Raw genomic sequence first — 25,807 nt, 5'->3', positions numbered from 1 at the left:
TGTATTTCAAGTAAGGTACAAACAAGGCTGCTATATGCCAAATTGGTTGATCGTTCATCAATTTATTTAGCAGTTAACTAGTAAGTTATTTCAATCCCATGTTAATTGTTGAGCATAAAGTACTGTGTTGAGACAACTACTAAAAGATGATTAAAACACCTTTTATGTTTGAAGCAAGCAACGTGTTCTCTACCAAACTAGTACCCCAAACTTTTTTACTTTCCTACTTTTCTAAACTTTCCAGTACTGTATATCATTTTTCTTAGCTTTAAAATTGAATAGTATGTTTCACATTCTTGGAAAGGGACTTTTTTGGGGAGAGGGAATCTTGGTTTGCTCACCATTATCTGTAAAGTGAAAGTACTTAATCTACATTGCAAAATAATATTACATACTTATTATTTTCTGTGTTGTATGGAGATTTAGAAGTGGGCTATGTAAAAACCTGCTTTTATATTGTAATTCTTATACTTTTTTTCCCCTCATCTTTCCCCTTAGATTTCCTTCATGGATACTTTTTCATAGCATTATTATGTGATGTGAGAAGTTTTTTTGGTCTTTTTTTTTTTTTTTTTTTTGAAGTAACATGGATTTTATACTACAGAATCAAGAGAATTGGCTTATAGAAAAATTGATTTATAAAAAGTGGTACAGGTTTTTATAGATAACCATGACAACATCCCATATGAATGGGCATGTTACAGAGGAATCAGACAACGAAGTAAAAAATGTTGATCTTGCATCACCAGAGGAACATCAGAAGCACCGAGAGATGGCTGTTGACTGCCCCGGAGATTTGGGCACCAGGATGATGCCAATACGTCGAAGTGCACAGTTGGAGCGTATTCGGCAACAACAGGAGGACATGAGGCGTAGGAGAGAGGAAGAAGGGAAAAAGCAAGAACTTGACCTTAATTCTTCCATGAGACTTAAGAAACTAGCCCAAATTCCTCCAAAGACCGGAATAGATAACCCTATGTTTGATACAGAGGAAGGAATTGTCTTAGAAAGTCCTCATTATGCTGTGAAAATATTAGGTAAGTAAAAATAGAGGGATAATAGAAAACATTTTGCTTTATCTGTATATGGGAAGGAAGAGGGTTTAACAGAATGTAAGTAATGACAGTTTGAATTCCAGACCAAGATCCTTTGTTTTCTTAGAAACGCCATATAACTATTGTTTACTGTTACCAACATAGAACTAAAAGCATGTGGTTTAAATGTTCAGTCACTATAACATGTTTTTTAGATATTAAAGAGTTTTCATGGGCCCTAACATTTAAAGCCTTGAAATTTCCCTTTTAATCAAACTCACAAACGTTACGCAAAATACTAAAAAACAATTTTCAGATTTTGAATTTCTGATTTCCTTAAAGTTTGTAAAATAGTAATGAAATTAGTAACTACAGTTTAAATTCTTTGATTTTTTAAATTAATGATTGTCAATAAGAAGAACTGGTATTGTTCATATGGTATCATAAACATAAAATACTGGTATTTTCTATATCCCCAAATTCTGTTCTGTGGGGGGGAAAAAAAAAGTCCTATGAGATATAAGTAGATACAACCAAACCAAAAGAATTCTGTGACCAAATGGATTTTGGGAACTCTGGGCTAAATAAATTAAATAGCTTCTTATCACAAGACTTCTCCTAGCTGTTAGAATGTTACTAGGCATAGTGAATCTACAAGAGACATTGATATCAAATGCATGTTTCGAAACTTAGAATATTTAATCATTGAATTTACTGCCTGCCCTTCTTGCATGTGCACATACACCCAGGTGCTCACTGAACTAGTGTTAGGGGAGCATTTTATTTTTTGGTGGTTTGCTATGTTTTAGGTGTGAAAAAAGATGTATTTCTACTTTTTTGTAGAAGGAGAGAGTTTTTATTGTCGTTGTCATCATTTTACCATTCAAAGATCTGTTGAGCCAGTACTAAGTATTTTAGCAAACATTGTTTCATGTAATGAAATAATCCTATTAACAGTACTCTGTAATCTCCATTTTGGAGATAAAGAAATTGAACCTTAGTTAAAGACACCAGTGGTAGAGCCAAGTTTGAATTTGCCAGATCGGATGTTGATGTACTGCACAAAATGGAAGGTTTGAATGGAAACCAGGATCCAGCCTGCACTTCACTCACCAGGCCAGGGCTGTGGCTACCCAGTGTAGAGCACCTTTTTGTAATTTGGCCAAAGGTACCATGTATATGCCAGATTTGTTCCTCATTAAGTCTCTTTATTCCAAGTCTGGAGCAATTTCTTTCTTTTTTTTTTTTTTAAAGTGGAGTCTTGCTCTGTTGCCCAGGCTGGAGTGCAGTGGTGCAATCTCGGCTCACTGCAACCTCCGCCTTCCCAGGTTCAAACAATTCTCCTGCCTCAGCCTCCCGAGTGGCTGGGATTACAGGCATGTGCCACCACACCTGGCTAATTTTTGTATTTTTAGTAGAGACAGGGTTTCACCATGTTGGTCAGGCTGGTCTTCAACTCCTGACCTCGTGATCTGCCCTCCTCAGCCTCCCAAAGTGCTGGGATTACAGGTGTGAGCCACTGTGCCCGTCTCAAGTCTGGAGCAGTTTCTCCTACATCACGTCATCTTCTTTTCTTTGTTATAATTTTTTTTTTTTTTTTTTGAGACGGAGTCTCGCTCTGTCGCCCGGGCTGAAGTACAGTGGCTAGATCTCAGCTCACTGCAAGCTCCGTCTCCCAGGTTTACACCATTCTCCTGCCTCAGCCTCCTGAGTAGCTGGGACTACAGGCGCCGGCCACCTTGCCCGGCTAGTTTTTTGTATTTTTTAGTAGAGACGGGGTTTCACCGTGTTAGCCAGGATGATCTCAATCTCCTGACCTCGTGATCCACCCGTCTCGGCCTCCCAAAGTGCTGGGATTACAGGCTTGAGCCACCGCGCCTGGCCTGTTATAAATTTTTATTCAGGATCCACATTTCATATGTGTACATGCTTCTCTGTGTTTTAAGAAATCATAGATATGTGTTTAGTCATAGTGAAGTCTGCTAAATTCCTGCCTTCAGATATTTTAATTACAGTGAAAGCTAAAAGATTACATATTTTTTAAATACATTTTTGTGAAGGAATTTTATGCTCTTTTTTCCTGAGGGTTTTATTAGAGTAAAAATACTTCATTCCTGATTGCTTGTTACTAGCCTTCATTTCTCACCACTCTATTATTATTTATTTATTAAAATATTCTGAAAATATTTTGTTGGAGAAAGTTTGTTATATCCAGTGCCAACCTGGATTGATTCTTCTGTTTTTCTGTTTACATTCCCATAAGATTAATGTATTTGTCCATTTGGTTTACTTACAATCAGGTGTAAGTATCCATCTGATAGGTAATATTCATGTAATCACAGTAAAGAAACAAATATAGCTTCAGCCAGATTCACTTAGTAAGAGAACATTTGTGAGTTTATGGTTTTGTTTTGCCTAAGCACAGAAAATTGGACATCATTTCTCTTAAATTTTGTTTTTCCTTTTTCCTGTTTCTGTTTGTATGTTCTATTGCTGACTTTTTTTTTTTTAACAAATTCAGATTAAAGGATACCTCTATTCCAATGTGTAATCTGCTGTAGTTTTTAAAAGTACCTATGTGTGGTCCTTGAATTTAAGGCAGTTTTATATATTTTATTTTAAAGTAATTTGAAATGTCATAACAGGTATTTGTAATTCATTTCTTGGACAGGAGATGTATTTTGAGAAATAAATGATATATTTTATGTTAATATAGTCAACACAGATATCTGCTATGTAAGAATCATGAGAGATTAGCATAAGGTATAGTTTGCTATTGTCTGTCATAGCCTCAGGTTTTTAAGTTTTTGTTTAAAATGAAGTGTAATAGCTTTTTGCCAAACTTTTTTTTCTTGTTCATAATCTGCTAACACATCAAACTGTAAGAGAAGTACTCCCTGAATATTGTGTGTGTCTCCTTGCTAGTATTTGATTAATACCCGCCTGTATGACGGGAGACAACGTCTCAGCCTTTTTCACAGCAACTTTGTTTTAAATGAGGGAAGAATGGGCAACTGATTTCTTTCTTTGAGAGGAAGCCTTCAGTTTCTAAATAATACATCATCATTTATTTGTGAGTAGACAAAGTATTCTTCTAAGAATCGAAAATGTGATTGGCAAGATTAAGTAATTGGGTGGTTTTTAATGAAAAGTATTTGTAAATTTGACAATGTATGATAATAAAAGTGCAGGGATGGAATTGACAGAAAATACTCAGAAAGGATGAACTGAATTTTCTTATTTAAAAGCAGTTAGAATTTTTTTGAAAGATAAAAAATAATGATATGGGAACTAGATTTCAAATGAATAATTAGTATTATAAATGGTAAAAATTTTGGTATTAGGGAGGCTTTCCTTAAAATTGGCATTAGTTTTTAAAGCTTGCTTTGTTACAGATATGATTGTCTTTGTTCTCTTTCATAATCAGAGCAAACAACGTTGTGAGAAAAATCTTCAGAAAAGAAAATAATGCAGGTTAGAGCAGGTTAAGCTAGAGTAGAGTAATTTTCATATATTTCTATATTATAGATTTCACTGTTTTTGTGTTCTCAGATAAGTAATTTTGGGCCAGGGATGTGGACAAGGAAATATATAGATAGAGTACTTAAAGGGAACAAACTAGGGATGACTGCCATCTATCATATATGTGACTATAAAATTGTTGTCTTTGAAGCAGTGTCAGGAAAGGGAACACACACACCCATATATATCTGTGGTAAGCTGTTTAGTGGTTAATAAAAAGACTCCTGGAATTTGTGATTAGGGGCTTTCTAAACTTTGAGATACTATCAGTGTGAAGAAGGAAAAACACACCACGGAGAAGAAACTGGGATGAATAAAGCTAAGGAATAAAATATTTTCATAGAATTAATAGCATGTTTCAGTCTTAATTAGTGTCTGCATATTTTTTGCCAGATGTCTCTGGATGTTCAAACTATTAAGTCAAAAGATTATTGACATTTTAAAGTAAAATAGCTCTTTCACATTTCATTCTGGCATTTAACTGGCTTTTGATTGTTCATGGGGCATACTGGAATTTTGTGTGATTGTAAACTTTTTTAAAGGTTGGCTTTAAGATAAAATGTATTTCAAGCCAACAGACAAAATCCCAGTGCCAGTAAATCCTGAGTTTCAGTTCAACCTGCTTCTGAGAAGTTGGTTATTTTTACTATCAAATTTTTGTTTAGCTATTGTTATAGATATTTCCAAATAAATGTTATTAGCCATTCCTTCAGGGAATTATTTTACCTTCCTGGAATTGAAATAATTAAATCTATTGTCAATAGATTTAATGTTTGAAGTGTTGGGATCATTTGAGAATTCTGTGATTTAGTCAAGCTGCTAAAATTAGACCTAAAGATGTAAAAATTCATTAGAGTATATGTATAGTCATGTAAATTTTGTTTATTAAATACACATAATTCTATAGAAAAGTAACTGCTACATCATTCAGTCTTTGACACAATACGTTAAAACTTCATTCCACTTATTAGTCAGTAGTAGGTTTTAAAACTTATTTCTACCTGCAGAGATTTGCTTCGTTATCTTACGGCATATTCAGAAATGTATGAGGTAGCTGCACATTGGAAAGTGCAGGGGTATTAGAGTCAAAACTGAGTTTAAATACTTTTTAAGTTACTGAATTACTATTAATGTTGGGCGTGTTACTTAATTTTTCTGAGCCTCAGTTTCAGGATTTTCTTGAGGACCAAATGGAAAAAGCATTTGAGTCAATGGCACACTACAGGTTTGAATGAAATTTAATTTTTGTGAGAACCAGAAGCTGCAGAGAGATCATCTAACCCTGTAGTCCATAAAATTAATTTGTGGATCTTAACTACTAATTTCTTATTTCATTTTTAAAATAACAGCTTTATTAAGATATAATTCACATACCATAAAATTTTGTCTTTTAAACTGTAGAATTCATTAGTTTTTAGTATACTCACAAGGTTGTGCAGGCAGGCATGGTGGTTCACGCCTGTATTAGTAGCATCTTTGGAAGCAGAGGCAGGAGGATCTCTTGAGCCCAGGAGTTTGAGACCAGCTTGGGCAACATAGACCTTGTCTCTTAAAACAAACAAACAAACGCAAAAAAACATACACACAAATCAGCTGGGCATGGTGGCATGCTTCTGTAGTCCCAGCTACTAGGGAGGCTGAGGCAAGAGGATTTTTTGAGCCTAGGAGATTGAGGCTGCAGTGTTAAAAAAACAAACAAACAAAAAAAAAAAACCAAGGTTGTGCAGCCATCACTACTATATAATTCCAAAATGTATGGTCACTCCCTATTCTCTCCACCACCTGGCCCTTGACAACCACGAATATACTTTGTCTTTTTGGATTTGCTTATTCTAGACATTTTATATGAATGAAATTACATAACACAGGCTCTTTTGTGACTGGCCTCTTTTCACTTACCATTACGTTTTCAGGGTTCATCCATATTGTAGCATGAATCAGTACTTCATTTCTTTTTTATGGATGAATTAATATTCCACTATACCAATATGCCACATCTTGTTTTTCCATTCATCTAGGTTAAAAAAAAATTTTTTTTAATTTTTATTTTTTTGTAGAGATGGGATCTCACTGTGTTGCCCAGGCTGGTCTTGACCTCCTGGCCTCAAGCGATCCTCCCACCTTGGCCTTCCAAAGTGTTAGGATTACAGGCATGAGCCACCGCAATTTTAATTCCACAGGTAGATATACTGGAAACTGATGTAATTTCCTCCTACTTAGTAATACTAAGTTTCCCATCTGAGTATCATATTTGACCCTCTAGTTTAGAGGAAAAGAAATCTTAAAAGTTTCAGAAAAAAGTCATGAAGTTGGTTGGAGTTGAAATTTCTGAGGACAGGTTAAAAGAATCGGAATTACACGATGAAGTGGAGAAGCTTAATGCTGGATATAGGTCCCTAGAAGCTATCTGTTTTAATATGGGGCAAATGAGAGTAATATATAAAAATAAATGATGCCAATCCAGATGGAGATTCCTTGGGTAATTTTTCTTTTTTTGAGACGGAGTCTCGCTCTGTCGCCCAGGCTGAAGTACAGTGGCGCGATCTCGGCTCACTGCAAGCTCCGCCTCCCGGGTTCACGCCATTCTTATGCCTCAGCCTCCCGAGTAGCTGGGACTACAGGTGCCCGCCACCATGCCCAGCTAATATTTTTGTATTTTTAGTAGAGACAGGGTTTCACCGTGTTAGCCAGGATGGTCTCGATCTCCTGATCTCGTGATCCACCTGCCTCGGCCTCCCAAAGTGTTGGGATTACAGGCATGAGCCACTGCACCCGGCCTCCTGAGGTAATTTTAATGTTTACCCTTATAACCAAAAAATTTTCACATGGCTACCCACAGTTCTAGGCATTGGAAAGTAGGATTTTCTGATAAAGTAACTCTTGGTGATTGCTTTCTGTTGCCTATTTCACAGTCTTCATTCTTTTACATTTTAGACTGCCAGGAGAGGGCAAGGAGGGAGGACAGATTTTACGAGGGTGGATTTGTGGACCAATGTGTATGTTTGTATTTATCTGATTAGCTATATCCCAAAGCCAACTGTAAGTGAATTTTCTCACTTTAGAATAATATATTCTCTCTTTTAAATAATCAAGAGTTAAGTGTTGCATGAAATATTAGAGAAGATGGGAACTTAATTTCTACTGAAAAATCAGGTAAGAGGAAATAGGTCCAACTACAGGGCAAATAATTTAAACTAGATATAAAGAAATTCCTTGTAGGAAATTTGTTACAGGCTTGAATTTATTACCAAAGCTAGATTTGCTACGCCTGCCTCTACCTTCTCTTGCCTCCATCCCGCCTTAAGTACTTCCTTGTCCACTCCCAACCTAGCACATATGTCAGACTTTCTCACTAGCCTTATGGTTCTTCATTTCTCTCTTTATTTCTCTGTCCATGTGGTTCCTTCTTGTGTCTGTTGTCTCGTCTGGGATTGGGGAAGGGAATTTCTTCTCTCTGTCCTCTGTCCTCTCTTTGTTGTCTCTGTGTCTTCATCTTTATTATGGAAGAGTGTACTTGACAGAACTGATTTAGTTACATCTGAATGGATTTTTAAAATTCCCCGCAGAATTGTATAGAATGTTGAAAAACTTAGGTGGATTTTTGTTTAAAGTAACAGATATATCCATGAAAGAATGGAACTTTTCTTTGAGTGAGTGGAAAATTAACTGTTCTTAGCTGAGCGTGGTGGCTCATGCCTATAATCCTAGCACTTTGGGAGGCCGAGGTGGGTGGATCGCTTGAGCTCAGGAGTTGTAGATTAGCATGGGCAACCTGGCAAAACTCCATCTCTACCAAAAAAATACAAAAATAGCTAGGTGTGGTGGAATGCAACTGTGGTCCTAGCTACTTGGAGGCTAGGTGGGAGGATCACTGGAACCTGAGAAGTCGAGGCTGCAGTGAATTCTGATTGCGCCACTGTACTCCAGCCTGGTGACAGAGAGAAACCTGGTCTCAAAAAAAAAAAAGAAAATGTTCTTGAATTAATACATACTTGTGAAGTGCTTTTAAAAATGTACCCTTTATGGCTGGGCGTGGTGGCTCACGCCTATAATCTCAGCACTTTGGGAGGCCAAGGTGGGTGAATCACTTGAGTCCAGGAGTTCGAGACCAGCTTGGGCGACAGTGAAATCTTGTCTCTACAAAAAATGCAAAAGAATTAGTCGGGTGTGGTGTTATGCACCTGTAGTCCCAGCTACTGGGGAGGGTGAGGTGGGAAGGATCACTTGAGCCCAGGAGCTCAAGGCTGCAGTGAGCCGTGTTCACACCACTGAACTCTAGCAGGGTGACAGAGTGAAACCCTATCTCCAAAAAAAAAAAAAAAAAAAGGCACTGGAGATTCTGGTTATGATTAAATTAGAACTGTGGCAAAATAGATCTTTTACATTTCCTTAGCTTTTTTTCATAAATATATTGGATTAAAAGCCATTGTTCTGCTATAAGAAAAAAGGATGAAATTGTATTATGTTATAGTTAAGACTACAGGGGTATCAGTTAAATTCTAGTTATAAAAAGCACTCTAGTAGAAAAATGGGCAAAAGATAAAATGGATGAAAGAAGAAATTCAAATGGCTATAACTTGTAAAAATATGTTCAATCATACCAGATCACCAAAAATTAAAAGATTGATAATTCTTAAATTGGTGTGTGTTTGTGAAAACAGACATTCATGTGCATTGCTGATAGGGATATGAATTGGTACAAATCCAGAAGGCAGCTTGTATGTATCAAAGTGTTAAATGTTTTTATTATCTGATTAATAATTTTATCCTAGAAATTTATTGTAAGGAATTAGAAAACAGGTTGCAAAACAACATTTGCAGTGTTATCTATATGGTTAGACCGGCATTTTAAAAGTTTGAAACGCTACATGGCATAGCAAAATAATACCAGTAGTTAACAGCCAAAAAGTAGAAGTACAGGTAATTTTCAAAATAATGTCAGTATTTTAGTATCCTTTTGAGTGGCTTTGGTACATAGGAGAGATTATGCAGAAACTCCTTGGCCTTAAAAAATTTAAATTCCCCTGAGGTTGAAGAGACCCAGTAGGGATACAGTTACCTTCTGGGCTGTCTAAGGCTGCTTGTTGGTTTCAGTCAGTGGTGAAATCTGAGGCTCTCAGTCTTTCACAATACCCTAACAGCCATGCTGGGGCCCTTTTTTTTCTTTCATTTTTCTTTGAGATGGAGTCTCACTCTGTCACCAGGCTGGGGTGCAGTGGTGCAATCTTGGCTCACTGCAACTTCCGCCTCTGAGGTTCAAGCGATTCTCCTGCCTCAGCCTCCCAAGTAGCTGGGACTTTAGGCATGCACAACCATGCCCTGCTAATTTATTTGTATTTTTAGTAGAGTTGGGGGTTTTACCATGTTTGCCAGACTGGTCTCGAACTCCTGACCTCAGGTGATCTGTCCTCCTGAGCCTCCCAAAGTTCTGGGATTACAGGCATGACCCATTGCTCCCGGCCATGAGGCCCTTTTAACAATTACTAAAGGCCTTGAAAGGTATGGCTCACACCTGTAATCCTAGCGCTTTGGGAGGACGAGGCAGGAAGATTTCTTGATGCCAGAAGTTATAGACTCCATCTCTACAAAGAAAATTGTTTTTCTTGTAAGATACTTAAATGTTTTCCTGTTTTGCTTTTAAGATACTTTAAGGCTGTTGAATTCTTTAATCTCTTAGGGAATTCTTTGGTAACCTCATTGTATGTAATGGAATCTGACATTTTATATTCTTTCTTTCTTTTTTTTTTTTTTTTTTTTGAGACGGAGTCTCGCTCTGTCGCCCAGGCTGGAGTGCAGTGGCGCAATCTCGGCTCACTGCAAGCTCTGCCTCCCGGGTTTACGCCATTATCCTGCCTCAGCCTCCGGAGTAGCTGGGACTACAGGCGCCCACCACCTCGCCCGGCTAGATTTTTGTATTTTTTTAGTAGAGATGGGGTTTCACTGTGTTAGCCAGGATGGTCTCGATCTCCTGACCTCATGATCCGCCCGTCTCGGCCTCCCAAAGTGCTGGGATTACAGGCTTGAGCCACCGCGCCCGGCCATTATATTCTTTCTATTCTTAATATTAGCTTATGGTTAAATTCTGGCTATCCCTTAGCTCTTATCTAGCTCTGGGCCACAGCTTCTTATGTCATTCTAATGACAGTTTTGACTTTTAAATTTTTTGCCAAATTTTTCTTCATTTTAAACTACTGATGACCATACATATATGTATGTTTAGAGAATAATGACAAGGAAAAAAGTTTTATTTTCTTTATTTCCTTTTTTTTTTTTTTTTTTTGAAACAGGGTCTCGCTCTGTCATCCAGGCTAGAGTGCAGTGGCGTGATATTGGGTCACTGCAACCTCCGCCACCTGGGTTCAAGTGATTCTCCTGCCTCAGCCTCCCAAGTAGCTGGGACTACAGGAGCACGCCACCATACCTGACTAATTTTTGTATTTTTTTAAGTAGAAATGGAGTTTCATCATGTTGGCCAGGCTGGTCTCAAACTCCTGACTTCATGTGATCCACCTGCCTCAGCCTCCCAAAGTGCTGGGATTATAGGCATGAGCCACCATTGTGTGTGGCCGACTTTTAAACCTTTTAAGTCTTTATAAAAAAGATTTTTTTTCCCTGTCATTATTCTCTGAACAATACAATATAACAGCTATTTACATTGTATTAAGTATTGTAAGTAATCTAGAGCTGATTTTAGGTAACTGGGGGATGTGTATACCTTATATGCAAATACTACACCATTTTATATAAGGGACTTGAGCATCTGCAAATTTTGCTATCTGTGGGAGGTCTTGGAACCAATCTCCCACTGATACTGAGGGACAACTATATATATAAAATAAGGAAGACTAAATATATATATATGTTTAAACGGAAGACTCAAGTTATTTTGATTTGGGGCAGGAAAGATAGGGAACCTCAAGAATCAACCGAAGAGCTGTTAAAATCTATTTAAAAATTTAACTGCTCTTCAAATTGTGGGATACAAGATAAATAAGAGTCAGTGGTGTTTCTGCAGACCTTATAAGAAGAGAGCTGACAAAAAGGCACATTGGGAAGATTTTTTTCCATGTCTTTTTGTTTTTTTTGTTTGTTTGTTTGAGACAGAGCCTTGCTCTGTCACCCAGGCTGTAGTGCAGTGGCGCTGTCTTGGCTCACTGCAAGCTCTGCCTCCCAGGTTCATGCCATTCTCCTGCCTCAGCCTCCTGAGTAGCTGGGACTACAGGCACCCGCCACCACACCTGGCTAATTTTTTTGTATTTTTAGTAGAGACGGGGTTTCACCATATTAGCCAGGATGGTCTCGATCTCCTGACCTCGTGATCTGCCTGCCTCGGCCTCCCAAAGTGCTGGGATTACAGGCTTGAGCCACTGTGCCCGGCCTCCATGTCTTTTTTATGCTATGTCTTTGACTGTATAAGTCCTAGTATGTGCTCTTAAGTTTTTCCTAAACTCATTTACAGGTTTAATTTTAGTCAAAATCTCAATAGGACTTTTCTTATTGGAAGACTAGGAAAGAGGGAATGGGAGGTAACTTGAAAAAAGTGACATAACCATTTTAGAATAGTCAAGAAACTTAAGGAAAGATCAGGTACCTGTCATATTAATATGAACAAACATTATAATGCTACTCTAATAAAACAGTATAGTTCTGATAGACCAGTGAAATAAAGACAGACTCTGATATGTGTAAGAATTTAGTGGCATTATAAATCAGTGGAAAAGGAATGATTATTTGATGAGGTCTCAGTTTTCCAGACTACAGTGCAGTATAGTGATCATGGCCCCAGTGGATTCTCCCATCTCAGCCTCATGAGTAGCTGGGACTAAGGCACATACCACAGTGCCTGGCTAATATTTTGCATTTTTAAAAATTATTGTTATTTTAAAAAAAGACAGGGTCTCACCATGTTGCCCAGGCTGGTCTCAAACTGCTGAACTCAAGCAATCTGTCCACCTCAGCCTCCCAAAGTGCTGGGAACACAGGTGTGAGCCACTGTGCCTAGACATTTTTTGTATTTTTTTAGTAGAGACGGGGCTTCACCATGTTGCCCAGGCTGGTCTCGACCTCCTGGACTCAAGCAATCCACCTGCTTCAGCTTCCCCAAGTGCTGGGATTACAGACCTGAGCCACGGCGCCTGGCCAGGAATGATTATTTAATAAATGGTACTAGAATCATTGGTTATTTGGAAGAAAAGTAAAGTTAAATTTTTTCAGATCTATGCCAAAATAAATTCTAGATGAATTAAAATTAAATAGAAGTTAAATAAAGTAGAAATTATAAGAAGCTAGAAGAAATCCAGATACATTTTTTTTTAATGACCTACAAGAAGTTTATAAGCATAGGAGCAGTGAAAGAAATCACACAGGAAAAGCGGGGGTCAGAGTTGACAAATTCTATAATAAGAGCAACCACAAATATAATTAAGAGATAAATGGAAATACTGGAAAACGATTCCCAACAAATATGACAGAGTATATGCACAAGCACACATACACTCACACAGCCTATTTGGGAGCAGGGAAGAGACTACCAGTGCTGCTTTTTTTTTTTTTTTTTTTTTTTTGAGATGGAGTCTTGCTCTGTTGCCCAGGCTAGAGTGCAATGGTGTGATCTCGGCTCACTGCAACCTCCGCCTCCTGGGTTCAAGTGATTCTCCTGTCTCACCTCCGGAGTTAGCTGGGATTACAGGGGCCTGCCACTGTGCCCGGCTAATTTTTGTATTTTTAGTAGAGATGGGGTTTCACCATCTTGGCTAGTCTCGAACTCCTGACCTCATGATCTACCCGCCTGGGCCTCCCAGAGTGCTGGGATTACAGGCATGAGCCACTGTGCCTGGTCTACCAGTGCTTCGTAACCATTTTGGAGTAACATTTTCCAGAAAAATGCTTGTGCTATGTATGCATGCTAACAGGCAGACACAATATACATACATATGCCCACAACTTTCAGTACAACTTTAGGAAAGTCACATATTCATTAGCGTTTTATAGACCACAAAAGAAGTGCCTGGTAAATATGAATAAACCTTAACTTCCTTACTAGTCAAATAAATGGAAGATTTAAAAAATAATATCAAATATTTCTGAAAATATTGTTAATGGAATGCAAATTAGTAAAGCCTCCCTAGAAAAGCTGTTTGACTTTTTAAAAAATGTCAGAATATTATCTAAAAGTTCTATTTCTGGGACTTAATTTATGAAGACATCAGAATCTCAGACAAATTTATATGTACCACTGATTATTGTGTACTGAAATGCTTGTTTTTATGGTAGCAAAAAATTGGAAGCAATCTAAATGTTGAACTTTAATGGTTACTATAAATTATCGTTTAGCCATGTAATAGAATATCATGAATTATTAAATATTTAAAAAGACTAGTGATATGGGAAAACATTTACAATGTACTGTTGAAATAGGATGTTAAGAAAAAAATATTTCTAGGTGATGGGATTATTGGTGGTTTTAAATTTCTTTATTAATTTTTGCATTCCTCCCCTCACTTTATAGTGAATGTGTATTAGTTTTATAATTAAAACACCTTTGTAAAAATGCAAGTTATTCTGTTGTGTAATATTTTTTAAAGTTTTACTTAAAAACCTATAAAATGACCATGATTGACAATAATATATGCAGATTTTGGTATTTTTCTGAAAACTTAAATTCTTACTGGTTGAAAGAAATTTTCTCTGAAAATACACGTTGAATTAATACTGAAACAATTAACTTTTGGGTACCTTTTTCTTCTCCTACTAGAAATAGAAGACTTGTTTTCTTCACTTAAGCATATCCAACATACTTTGGTAGATTCTCAGAGCCAGGAGGATATTTCACTGCTTTTACAACTTGTTCAAAATAAGGATTTTCAGAATGCATTTAAGATACACAATGCCATCACTGTACACATGAACAAGGCCAGTCCTCCATTTCCTCTTATCTCCAACGCACAAGATCTTGCTCAAGAGGTATGTATTCTAAACATCTCGTTGATGTCTACAAGGTAATTAGTACTGGCAGGAAGGCAGGATTATTGGAAAATACTAATGTGACTATAAGATGTGTTTGAATTAATTACTGTTAATCACATGTTAATAATGTATTGTGACAGAAAGTTTACTACATGCATTTTATCCAAAAAAAAAAAAATTTACTTCAGAGTCAGAACTCTGTTCCATGAAGAGAGTTAATTTTTTATGTAAAATGATAAATTTGGATAGTAACAAATATTTGAATTATTAGAGAGCAATTTTTTAAATGTTTTTAGTATAGTTTTATGAATTTCAAGCATTATACATTATAAACTGAGATAGTGAATACTGATGAGATACAATTATAACTGATAATCAGGCATTACATAACTCCTAAGATTTATTATGTCTAGGTATTTTGAAGTTTTCCTCCTATAAAAACTGTAGACATTTCAAATTATTAAATCTTAATATACTGTGAGGGTTTTTATTGTTAACATGATGACTTAAATTCTTGTTTCTGATGCTAACCAGTGTTCAGTGTTTAATCTGTTATGGAAACATCTTTTAAATTTAAGATTTTAAGGTTACAAATAAACTCTCCTGTTTTGGAGAGTAGACAGTCTTTCATTATTCTAGCGCTTTAAGTTATTTTGGTATTGTTAAAATGAATAGTTCTGGAATCCCATCAAGTGAGTGTATTTCATTGAATGCCAACATGAGCAGAAAATGGGCTACTGGGGAGGGAGGACATCTAGAGCTACAGAACCTATAAAATAGATTAGAAGGTACTTTGCAGATTAGCACATAATTGTCCCCAAGGGAGATATTTTTCTCACTTGTCATATTTACTTATGGTTTAAATGGTTTTCTGAAATTTCTGAAAATTACTTTTCTTACAGAGATTGAAATAACATTACTTTGATCTTATACTATTCACACACGTAGGCAATTCTGGACTCACTTCCAGGATGGAAGGAAAAGATGAGTACCAATATATCTGGTAAAAATATAACATATTTGAGAGCACACAGGCAAGTGAAGCTGGTTTCAAATCTAGTTGGGAAGAATACAAAATAAATCATTATAATCATTCCTGTCCCTATTAGGAGGAAGGTTTGTCCAGCTGGCTACTGGGTCCTTGTTTTGCTAATACAACAATAGGTGAAGAAGAGAGTAAGAGAAGCAAGAGAGATCAGAATTGCTCCAATTGTAAAAAGCTGACACACACAATGGAAAGGTGGAAAGAAGGGAGAAAAGAAACAACTTAGCCTAAAGGGTTTTAGGAGTTGAGAAAAGCACAGAACTAGAAGTGGCTTAAAGAGTAAATGCCTCGGGAAGAAAGAAGTTGTTAAAAAGGACTTTTAAAAAAATCACTTTTGAATATTAATTTTAGGATAGTTCACATATTCACATATGTGAATATAGGATAGTTCACAATTTTAAAAGTACTGTGTAAAAGAGATTTTCTGAAAGTTTGCTTTGACATCCTTACAGTATCTATAGTGTCTTCAGTGATAGAATGTGAATGGTTTTCCCTGGAGTGTACATGACTGTGAAGTTGCCCTTTCAGTACATAGTACTTGTGAAAAAAGCACATAGTCAGAACTCAACAAAGAGAGGAGTGTTAAATCTGATAACAAAATGGTAAAGATTAAATGGACCCACTGCCTTTACGGCTGGAAAAAAGTATCAGCAGTCACCAGTCCAACGCCCCTTTTTCACATTCGGAATATTGAAGCCTAGTGAGGTTAAGTTAAAAAAAATCTCAAGAAATTTAGTGAAACATTCAGAAGTATTCTTTGTTTATACAGCTTAAAATATCAGTTAAACATTAGGTACCATATAATAATAAAGCCTATGAAAACCTCAAATTTTAAAGTCTAGATTAAATCTTTGGTGATCTAGGATATTTACTAATAAACACAAACCAAATTTCTTGGATATTATAGTGCTTTTTTTTTTTTTTTGAGACTGAGTCTTGCAGTGTTGCCCAGCCTGGAGTGCAGTGGCGCGATCTCGGCTCAGTGCAAGCTCCACCTCCTGGGTTCACGCCATTCTCCTGCCTCAGCCTCCCGAGTAGCTGGGACTACAGGTGCCTGCCACCATGCCTGGCTAATTTTTTGTACTTTTAGTAGAGACGGGGTTTCATCTTGTTAGCCAGGATGGTCTCGATCTCCTGACCTCGTGATCCACCCCCTCAACCTCCCAAAGTGCTGGGATTACAGGCATGAGCCACCACGCCCAGCCCTAAGATATTATAGTACTTTTATAAAGAAAATTTAGAACTTGGACTTCATTAGATGAACTTATAAACACCTTTAAGAGAGTAAAAATGAAAGCCAACACACTGAGAAATGGTATTTGATTTTGAGATATTGAAGTATATATATGTGTGTGTGTGTAAATACATATATGACAAAAACTTGTCCATGAAATATATAAAGAACTCTTGTTGCCTGGGTGTAGTCTGTAATCCCAGCACTTTGGGAGGCTCATGCCTGTAATCCCAGCATTTTGGGAAGCCAAGGCGGGTGGATCATTTGAGGTCAGGAGTTCAAGACCAGCCTGGCCAACATGGTAAACCCGGTCTCTACTAAAAATAAAAAAATACAAAAATTAGCCGCTGTAGTGGCATGCACCAGCTGCTTGGGAGGCTGAGGCAGGAGAATCACTTGAACCCGGGAGGCAAAGGTTGCTTTGAGCTGAGATTGCACCACTGCATTCCAGTCTGGGCGACAGAGTGAGACCCTGTCTCCAAAAAAAAAAAAGGACTCTTGGAAACTAATAAGAAAAAAGACTACTTGGTTAAAAAAAATTGACAAAGAACAATCACTTCACAAAAAAGAGGAAATCCAAATGGCCAATAGCAATGAAAAGATATTAGGCATCATTAGCCAACATAGAAATGCAAATTAAAACATGAGATACCCCTACACTGACACCAGAATGACTATGATTACAATTTAAAAGACTGTCAGTATTGTTTGTGAACTTATGGAACAACTGAACCTCTCATACATCACTGGTGGAGTAGAAATTGGTACTACCACTTTGGAAAAATGTTTTCAGTATCTGCTAAAGCTAATGTACTTATGTACTGTGACCCAGCAATTTCACTTGTAGGTATATAGCCAAGAGAAATGAAAACGTATCCACAGAAAAGCTTAAAAGCAGATGTTCATAGCAACCAGATAATAATCAGAAACTGGAAACAACCTAGATGTTTATCAACCTGTGAAAGTTGAATTAGGCTTTTGCTGTGGAGGAACAATGAGTAAACAATTACAGTCTAATGAGAAGTGCTATGATGGCAGTATGAGAAAAGTGCCAACAGCACTGAGATATGCCTAATTCTGTGTTGGGAGGATGGGAAGGATGAGGGGAATGATGGGAAGAAGGAAGAAACATAGAAGGAAATTTCATTTGCTCAGTCTTGAGGGGTGACCGGGAATTTACCAGAAGCATAAGAAAGAGAAAAAGGTATTCCATTCTCAAAAGGCACAGAGGTGGTAGTGAGAGAGAAAGCCTGGCATATTTCTTGAATGCTAAGTAAGTAGTAGGACTTAATGTTAAAAGATGGTGTCCCGAGGCCAGGCACGGTAGCTCACGCCTGTAATCCCAGCATTTTGGGAGGCCAAGGCAGGCAGATCACGAGGTCAGGAGATCGAGACCATCCTGGCTAACACGGTGAAACCCCATCTCTGTTAGAAATATAAAAAAATTAGCCAGGCATGGTCGTACTCGGGAGGCTGAGGCAGGAAAATGGCATGAACCTGGGGAGGCGGAGCTTGCAGTGAGCCGAGATTGTGCCACTGCACTCCAGCCTGGGCAACAGAGCGAGACTCTGTCTCAAAAACAAAAAAAGAGATGGTGTCTAGATCCTGAAGGCCATTAAATTTAAATTTATCTTAGGATGGATTACTTTGGTAAATATTTTGAATATTTTAAAAGAATTAACTTATATGAATAGGTGAAAGGAGAAAACCATATGATATTTGTTTTGAGACAGAGTCTCGCTCTGTCACCCAGGCTGCTGTGCAATGGCATGATTATGGCTCACTGCAACCTCAACTTCCTGGGCTCAAGCAGTCCTCCCACCTCAGCCTCCCGAGTAGCTGGGACTACAGATGTGCACCTCCACGCCGGGCTAATTTTTTTTTTTTTTTTTTTTTTTTTTTTTGCAGAGACAGGGTCTCATTGTGTTGCCCAGGCTGGTCTCAAACTCCTGGGCTCAAACAATCCTTCCATCTCAGCCTCCCAGAGTACTGGGATTACAGGTGTGAGCCACAGCATCTGGCCCCCTATGATCATTTGAATGCAGAGAAGGCATCTGAAAAAAATTCAGTACTTTTTCTTTGTTGATAAAAATTCTTAGAAAGCCAGGCACATTGTTTTAACTTGATAATAGTCAAAAATAATACCAGATGTGTAACAAAGCACTTTGGGGAAAAAAAGAAAAAGAATAATACCAGAAACCAATAGCATCTTCCCTAATGGTGAAACACCCACACATTGCCATTTAAGTCTTTTTTTTTTTTTTTTTTTTTTTGAGACGGAGTCTCGCTCTGTCGCCCAGGCTGGAGTGCAGTGGCCGGATCTCAGCTCACTGCAAGCTCCGCCTCCCGGGTTCCCGCCATTCTCCTGCCTCAGCCTCCCGAGTAGCTGGGACTACAGGCGCCCGCCACCTCGCCCGGCTAGTTTTTTGTATTTTTTTAGTAGAGACGGGGTTTCACCATGTTAGCCAGGATGGTCTCGATCTCCTGACCTCGTGATCCGCCCGTCTCGGCCTCCCAAAGTGCTGGGATTACAGGCTTGAGCCACCGCGCCCGGCCGCCATTTAAGTCTTAAATAAGATAAAGAAACTCCAGATACCCACCACTAATATTCAACATTTTTTGGCAGTCCCAACCAGTGCAATAAAACAGGAAGAAGTAATGAATTATGAAATTGTATAGGAACAGGGAAAATATGAATTAATTTATACAAATGCACACACATATCTCGAGGTATTGGAAGAATTAATAAACTATTAAAAAGGCTATCTCGGCCGGGCGCGGTGGCTCAAGCCTGTAATCCCAGCACTTTGGGAGGCCGAGACGGGCGGATCACGAGGTCAAGAGATCGAGACCATCCTGGCTAACACGGTGAAACCCCGTCTCTACTAAAAAAAATACAAAAAACTAGCCAGGCGAGGTGGCGGACGCCTGTAGTCCCAGCTGCTCGGGAGGCTGAGGCAGGAGAATGGCGTAAACTCGGGAGGCGGAGCTTGCAGTGAGCTGAGATCCGGCCACTGCGCTCCAGCCTGGGCCGCGACAGAGCGAGACTCAGTCTCAAAAAAAAAAAAAAAAGGCTATCTCTGGGTGTTAGATAAAATAAGTAATTTTACTAGTATTTTTGTGTTTCTCAAATTTAACAGGAAAAGGTCACTTCATAAAAAATTTAAAGCAAGAAATTTATTCTATACATGATTACGAATCTACTGAAGAATTTTTAACAGATCTATATAAATAGGCTTCTAATTTAAAGTATTACTTTGATAACATTGTGGAAAGTCGATGGAAACATAGAGTAATGTAGAGGCTATTGTAATTGCCCACATGTAAGATCTTGAATAGCAATTGCGCATGGATTATAGAAATATTTAAATAGAAAATTAATGGGACATAGTGTCTCTATGTGGGTAATAAAGGTAAAGGAGACATCAAGGATGACTTCCTACCCTCTCTTCCTTTCATTGAATTCATAAATATTTCAGTGCTATTGGTCAGACATTCTGCCAATAGCCAGATACGAAGCTGAATAAGATACAATTCTATCTTCATTGAGCTCAGTCTAGTGGGGAAACAACCCTAGTGATAATTTTAAATCAAATGTGTTCAGTCTTATGAGTACATGTTATCTAGGCAAGTAGAATAAGGCAATTCGGGTAGCTGGGACAGCTAGTATAATCACAGTCGTCATGGGGAGACAGCATGGTTTGTGTAGGGAATAAGCAGTTTAATGCTGAATCAGAAAGGTTAAGGCATAAGGAATGCCAGGAGATAGGACTGGAAAAGACGAAAGAATCAGATGTTGATGGTCCTTAGATTTAATGCTAAGGAGCTTAGACTTAATCTTGTAAGTGACAGAGAACCACTCAGAACTAGAATGGTCCTATTTCTGTTTTAGAATTAAAGAATATTTAGTGACATAGAAAAACAAAGTATTTAGTAATTTATTAGTATCAAGTCAAAATAGTTATAAAATACTGTTATAGGGGCCAGGTGCAGTGACTCACACCTATAATCCCAGCACTTTGGGAGGCCGAGGTGGGCAGACCACCTGAGGTCAGGGCTTCGAGACCAGTCTGGCCGACATGGTGAAACCCCGTCTCTACTAAAAATAAAAAAACTAGCTGGGTGTAGTGGTGGGCACCTGTAATCCCAGCTACTCGGGAGTCTGAGGCAGGAGAATCTCTTGAACCCGGGAGGTGGAGGTTGCAGTGAGCCAAGATCATGCCATTGTGCTCCAGCTTGGGCGACAAGAGCGAAACTCCGTCTCAAAAAAAAAAAAAAAAAAATTATAAAAACTATGAGTAGCATGATCTCATTTTGGTAAAAATAAATGTGAAGAATAAAGAAGGGATATATACATAGAAATTTTCTCAAAGTTTAGATGTTATGGGTGCATTTTTGGAGTAACTGATTTTATTGAGATATAATTTACATGCACTTAAAATGAGTGTGTTTTATTGTATAGTTCAGTGTATTTTGACATATATGTACATCTGTAAAATGTACAACTGCCATCAAGTTAATAGAAGCATCCATCACTCCATAGAGCTTCTCTCCCACGGCCCTTTGCCGACAATAATCACCTTTTTCAATCCTCAGGCCTTATGAATATCCACGGATTTGCTTTCTGTTTTATAAATTTGTCATTCGTGGGCATTTCATATAAATGTAATAAAACAATAGGTAGTCTTTTCTGTCAGACTTCTTTTGCTTAGTGTAATGTTTTTGAGATTCATCCATGTTGTTCTTGTATCAGTAGTTTGTAGATTGCTGAGTATCATTTCATTCTTTGAATATCCCACAATTTGACCACTCACCTTTTGATGAATATGTAGGTTGTTTCCTGTTTGTGATTCTAGTAGGTAGGTAATGGTATCTTGTTTTGATTTGCATTTACATAGTGACTAATGATATTTAGCATTATTCTATATGTGTATTGGTTATTTCTCTATCTTTTGTGAACTATCCAGTCAAATCTCTTTTCCATTTTAATCGTCTTGAGTTGTAAGAGTTCTTAATATATTCTGGCTACAAGTTCTTTGTCAGATACATATATCAAGGTAAATATTTTGGTAAAACAAGTAGAAAAATGCAGGAAGGATATATACAAAAGTGATTATCCCTAAGTATAATAAAAGTCCATCCTTTTACTTCCTTCGTTTTGCTTATCAATTTTCTGATTTTTCACATTTAAAATCATTTTTATAATTAAAAAAATTAGTTTTAAAATGCAAAAGGATCTTGCCTCTGAAGGAAACAAGGAAAAGTAGTATAGCTAAAGAAGTGTACAAGGTCAGGAAAGGGTATTTTTAAAGATAAGAGATGAGAGCATTTTTATAGGCCAATGGAAAGGAGCAGTAGAATAAAAGAATAGCTTTTTAATTCCTTAACGCCGTTGTAGAAGTAGCTGATGGTATGTGTTGACACTAGAATAAGCAACATAGAGGTTAGTAGGGCAGTGGGTAAACACGGGAATTCTAAATTTCTTTAGAAGGGAGGATCTCAGAGATGTTTAGGAACTGACTTAGAAGTGGGAATACGGAAAGAATCTCTGATACAGAAAATTATTATTGAGCTGACTCAGTGTAAAAGTGTACACCCTTGGTACATTTTTAATCCAGAATTATCTTCCCATCCTCAGAGTTTCTTCAGCTGTCAAAAGGTGTATGATCAAGACTACAAATTTCATTTAAAATTAATGTAGACTTGATAAACTTTAAAAGGGAAAATACCCTCTTTTAAAAACAACTTTTAGTTACCCACAGTCTTAAATCCTGGGTCTTAAAGACTTAAAGCCTTGTCCATTGTAAGATTTTAGTTGAGTTCTTGGAGAAGATAATATTTGCTCTGCCATCCCGTTTATACATATAGAACTCTACAATTAGAAATATAATTTTCTAAGTACCAAAACCTGAGGACAGACTGGTTTTGGTACTGTCATTGCTTTGATCCACTTGCTGTGGTAAAATTAATTAATCCCCAAATTATCATCTCTTGGGTTTCATAGGGAAATTACTGATAAAATGATTTAAAATAGCCATAAAAGGTATAGAATTACTGGGTTCCTGTATTAATTATAAGTTACTCTTTTTTTTTTTTGAGACAGTCTCATTCCATCATCCAGGCTGGAGTGCAGTGGCACCATCTTGGCTCACTGCAACCTCTACCTCCTGGGTTCAAGTCATTCTCATGCCTCAGCCTCTGGAGTAGCTGGAATTACAGGCACATACCACCACAGTTGGCTGATTTTTGTATTTTTAGTAGAGACAGTATTTTGCCCTGTTGGCCATGCTGGTCTTGAACTCCTGACTGCAAGTGATCTGCCTGCTTTGGCCTCCCAAAGTGCTGGGATTACTGATGTGAGCCATTGCATCTGGCCTGTTTTAAGATTTTCTTAATCAGTCTTTGAAGCACCATAAATAGTAGGTGCCCTTCTACAGATAAGGAAACAGGCTAAAAAAATTTATAAGCAAGGGGAGTTTATCCTAGGAAGACAAAGATTTCTCAACTGTGGGAAATTTAATGTAATCTATTATGTTATGGTGATTGTTCCATTGCACTCATATAAATTCATCTTGTTAGACTGTCACTCTTTTTTTTTAAATTATATAAAAAAATTTATAAAATAGAGACAGAGTCTCACTATGTTGCCCAGGCTGGTCTCAAACTCCTGGAGTCAAGCAATCCACTTGCCTCAGCCTCCCAAATTGCTGGGATTACAGGTGTGAGCCACTGCGCCCAGCCTTGACTATAACTCTAAGTTGTCATCTCTGATTTTAAATAGTCACATAAATGATTTAAAAACTATAAAATAGCAAGGTAACTGTTAGGACAGTTTTTCTTTTCTTATGTAATTATTATTAATGAATTTTATGGTATGTTGGGAGAAACTTTCAAGATGGAAGTATTTTGTCTATAGGCATAAGTACCAAAATTTTAGTGTTTTTTTTTTTTTTTTTTTAATAAGTACTGTTGTTATCCATAATAGCAAGATTGAAAACTCTCATAATTCTTTTTGGTGATTTTATTTCTTACAAGTATTTTTTATTATTTTAATTTGTACTTGAAAAAAATATGACGCTGCGTACAGGTGCTACTGGTACTTCCTATAATCTAGGAAGAATAATCTTTATTTTTGTTTGTTAGGTACAAACTGTTTTGAAGCCAGTCCATCATAAGGAAGGACAAGAACTAACTGCTTTGCTGAATACTCCACATATTCAGGTAGAAAATGGACAGAATATTATATATGTGGTTTTTCTAGTGTTCTTCTTTTATTTTTTTAAATCAGAGATTCCAGGGCTGGAAGAGATGTCAAACATTCTCTAGCCTATTTTGATGTTTACAACCCCATCTATAACATAGTAGTTATTGTTGGATTATATATTTTCAGATTTAAAATGAACTAAATTATTTTTGAAACAACTTTTTCTTTAAAAATTAGGCAAAAATTCTTCCCCCCTTTGGTTATATTTTCTGTAAGTTTTAATGATCTAGGGTGTTTAGGCCTTTACATTGATGTTATTTTATGAAGTTTAATAAGCATTTTAGACTTTCATAACCCATTCCAGAGTATGCCCTTAGTATACTTAACACATCTTTATTTATTATTAGCTCTAATTAATTATAGCACTTTTAAAGATTTAATGGTCAGAATACTATGTACATAGTGAGGTTAAAAATCACTGTGCAGAACTAAATCATGCTATTACTTAAAATACCATGGATTTCTTTGAAACAGGCACTTTTACTGGCCCACGATAAGGTTGCTGAGCAGGAAATGCAGCTAGAGCCCATTACAGATGAGAGAGTTTATGAAAGTATTGGCCAATATGGAGGAGAAACTGTAAAAATAGTTCGTATAGAAAAGGCTCGTGATGTTCCATTGGTAAGTGTCCCACATACTGTTTTTAAACAAGTGCATTTTTCTGCTGTTGTGTGCTTCAGAAGTCTGGTTAATTTCAGAATTCTGATGAATAGAGTATTTCTGAAGTGGAAAATGTAGGGGAAATGGTCAACTTTTAAATCTAATTATGATTACTCTAGTTGTGTAAATAAATTTTTTCTTAAGATAACTGAAGGTTAGTATTGTTGAATAGAAAAAAATAGAATTTAAAAATAAAGAAATACTTAACAAAAATCATATTATTTTTGTTTTTAGAGAGAGAGATATATATATGTATATATATATTTTTTTTAGGGTGCTACAGTTCGTAATGAAATGGACTCTGTCATCATTAGCCGGATAGTAAAAGGGGGTGCTGCAGAGAAAAGTGGTCTGTTGCACGAAGGAGATGAAGTTCTAGAGATTAATGGCATTGAAATTCGGGGGAAAGATGTCAATGAGGTTTTTGACTTGCTGGTAAGTTGACACAGCTAGAAGAATGATTGATAGCTTTTAGAAAGCTCTTATTAGACTTTAGAATAAAATAGTTTTTAAGTAACTGTTATGAGCACTGGATGATTTCTAGCCTGATTTGTCCATGATATAACTGTTCCACAGTATTTGTTAGCAGTTTTATTTTTGGGTGGTACCACTGATATTTTTCTACTTTCTGATGTATCACTATCACATATATTTTATTTTTCTGGAATCAGTAATATAACTCATTAATTCACTCAGTACATATTTATTGAGTGCCTAATATGCACTAGCCACTTGGGAAACAGTAACAAAACAAAGTCTGTGTCCGCATGATTTTTTGTGTTCTTTTATTTTATTATCTGTAATTGATTGTTGTTTTCCTAATAATATTAGATAATAACAGTGCTATAGATCTGCAGTGTCCGGTATAATAATCACTAGCTGCATATAGCTATTTCTGTTTAAATTAAGTAAAATTTAAAATTCAGTTCCTTATTCACATTAGCTGCATTTCAAGTGCTGAGAAGCAGTATGTAGCTAATGGCTACCATTATTAAGGTACAGAAATAGCACATTTCCGTCATTGGAGAAGGTTCTATTGGATAGTGCTAGTATAATCACAAAATCATTTGTGGACATCTTTT

General features: G+C 37.0%; 1 protein-coding gene across 6 annotated transcripts in view; it reads left to right on the top strand.

Annotated features, from left to right (window-relative positions):
* MPP5 (membrane palmitoylated protein 5) overlaps positions 1–25,807 on the top strand; it is a 97,356-nt gene that overhangs the window by 41,267 nt on the left and 30,282 nt on the right. For 4 of the 6 annotated variants that reach the window (XM_033187669.1, XM_033187668.1, XM_033187671.1 and 1 more), the window contains 5 exons: positions 499–1,037; positions 14,311–14,519; positions 23,945–24,022; positions 24,540–24,686; positions 24,999–25,160. In XM_033187669.1, the coding sequence (XP_033043560.1) occupies positions 671–1,037; positions 14,311–14,519; positions 23,945–24,022; positions 24,540–24,686; positions 24,999–25,160 (963 nt within the window). In that variant the 5' untranslated portion in view covers positions 499–670. The remainder of the gene's footprint in view (positions 1–498; positions 1,038–14,310; positions 14,520–23,944; positions 24,023–24,539; positions 24,687–24,998; positions 25,161–25,807) is intronic. The other 2 variants (XM_033187672.1, XM_033187673.1) reach the window with 1 other exon arrangement.

Source organism: Trachypithecus francoisi, unplaced genomic scaffold, assembly GCF_009764315.1.
Source record: "Trachypithecus francoisi isolate TF-2019V2 unplaced genomic scaffold, Tfra_2.0 Lachesis_group3, whole genome shotgun sequence".
NCBI classification, from domain to species: Eukaryota; Metazoa; Chordata; class Mammalia; order Primates; family Cercopithecidae; genus Trachypithecus; species Trachypithecus francoisi.
Note: the sequence above shows the minus strand (reverse complement) of the source record. Positions and strands in the feature narration are given on the sequence as shown.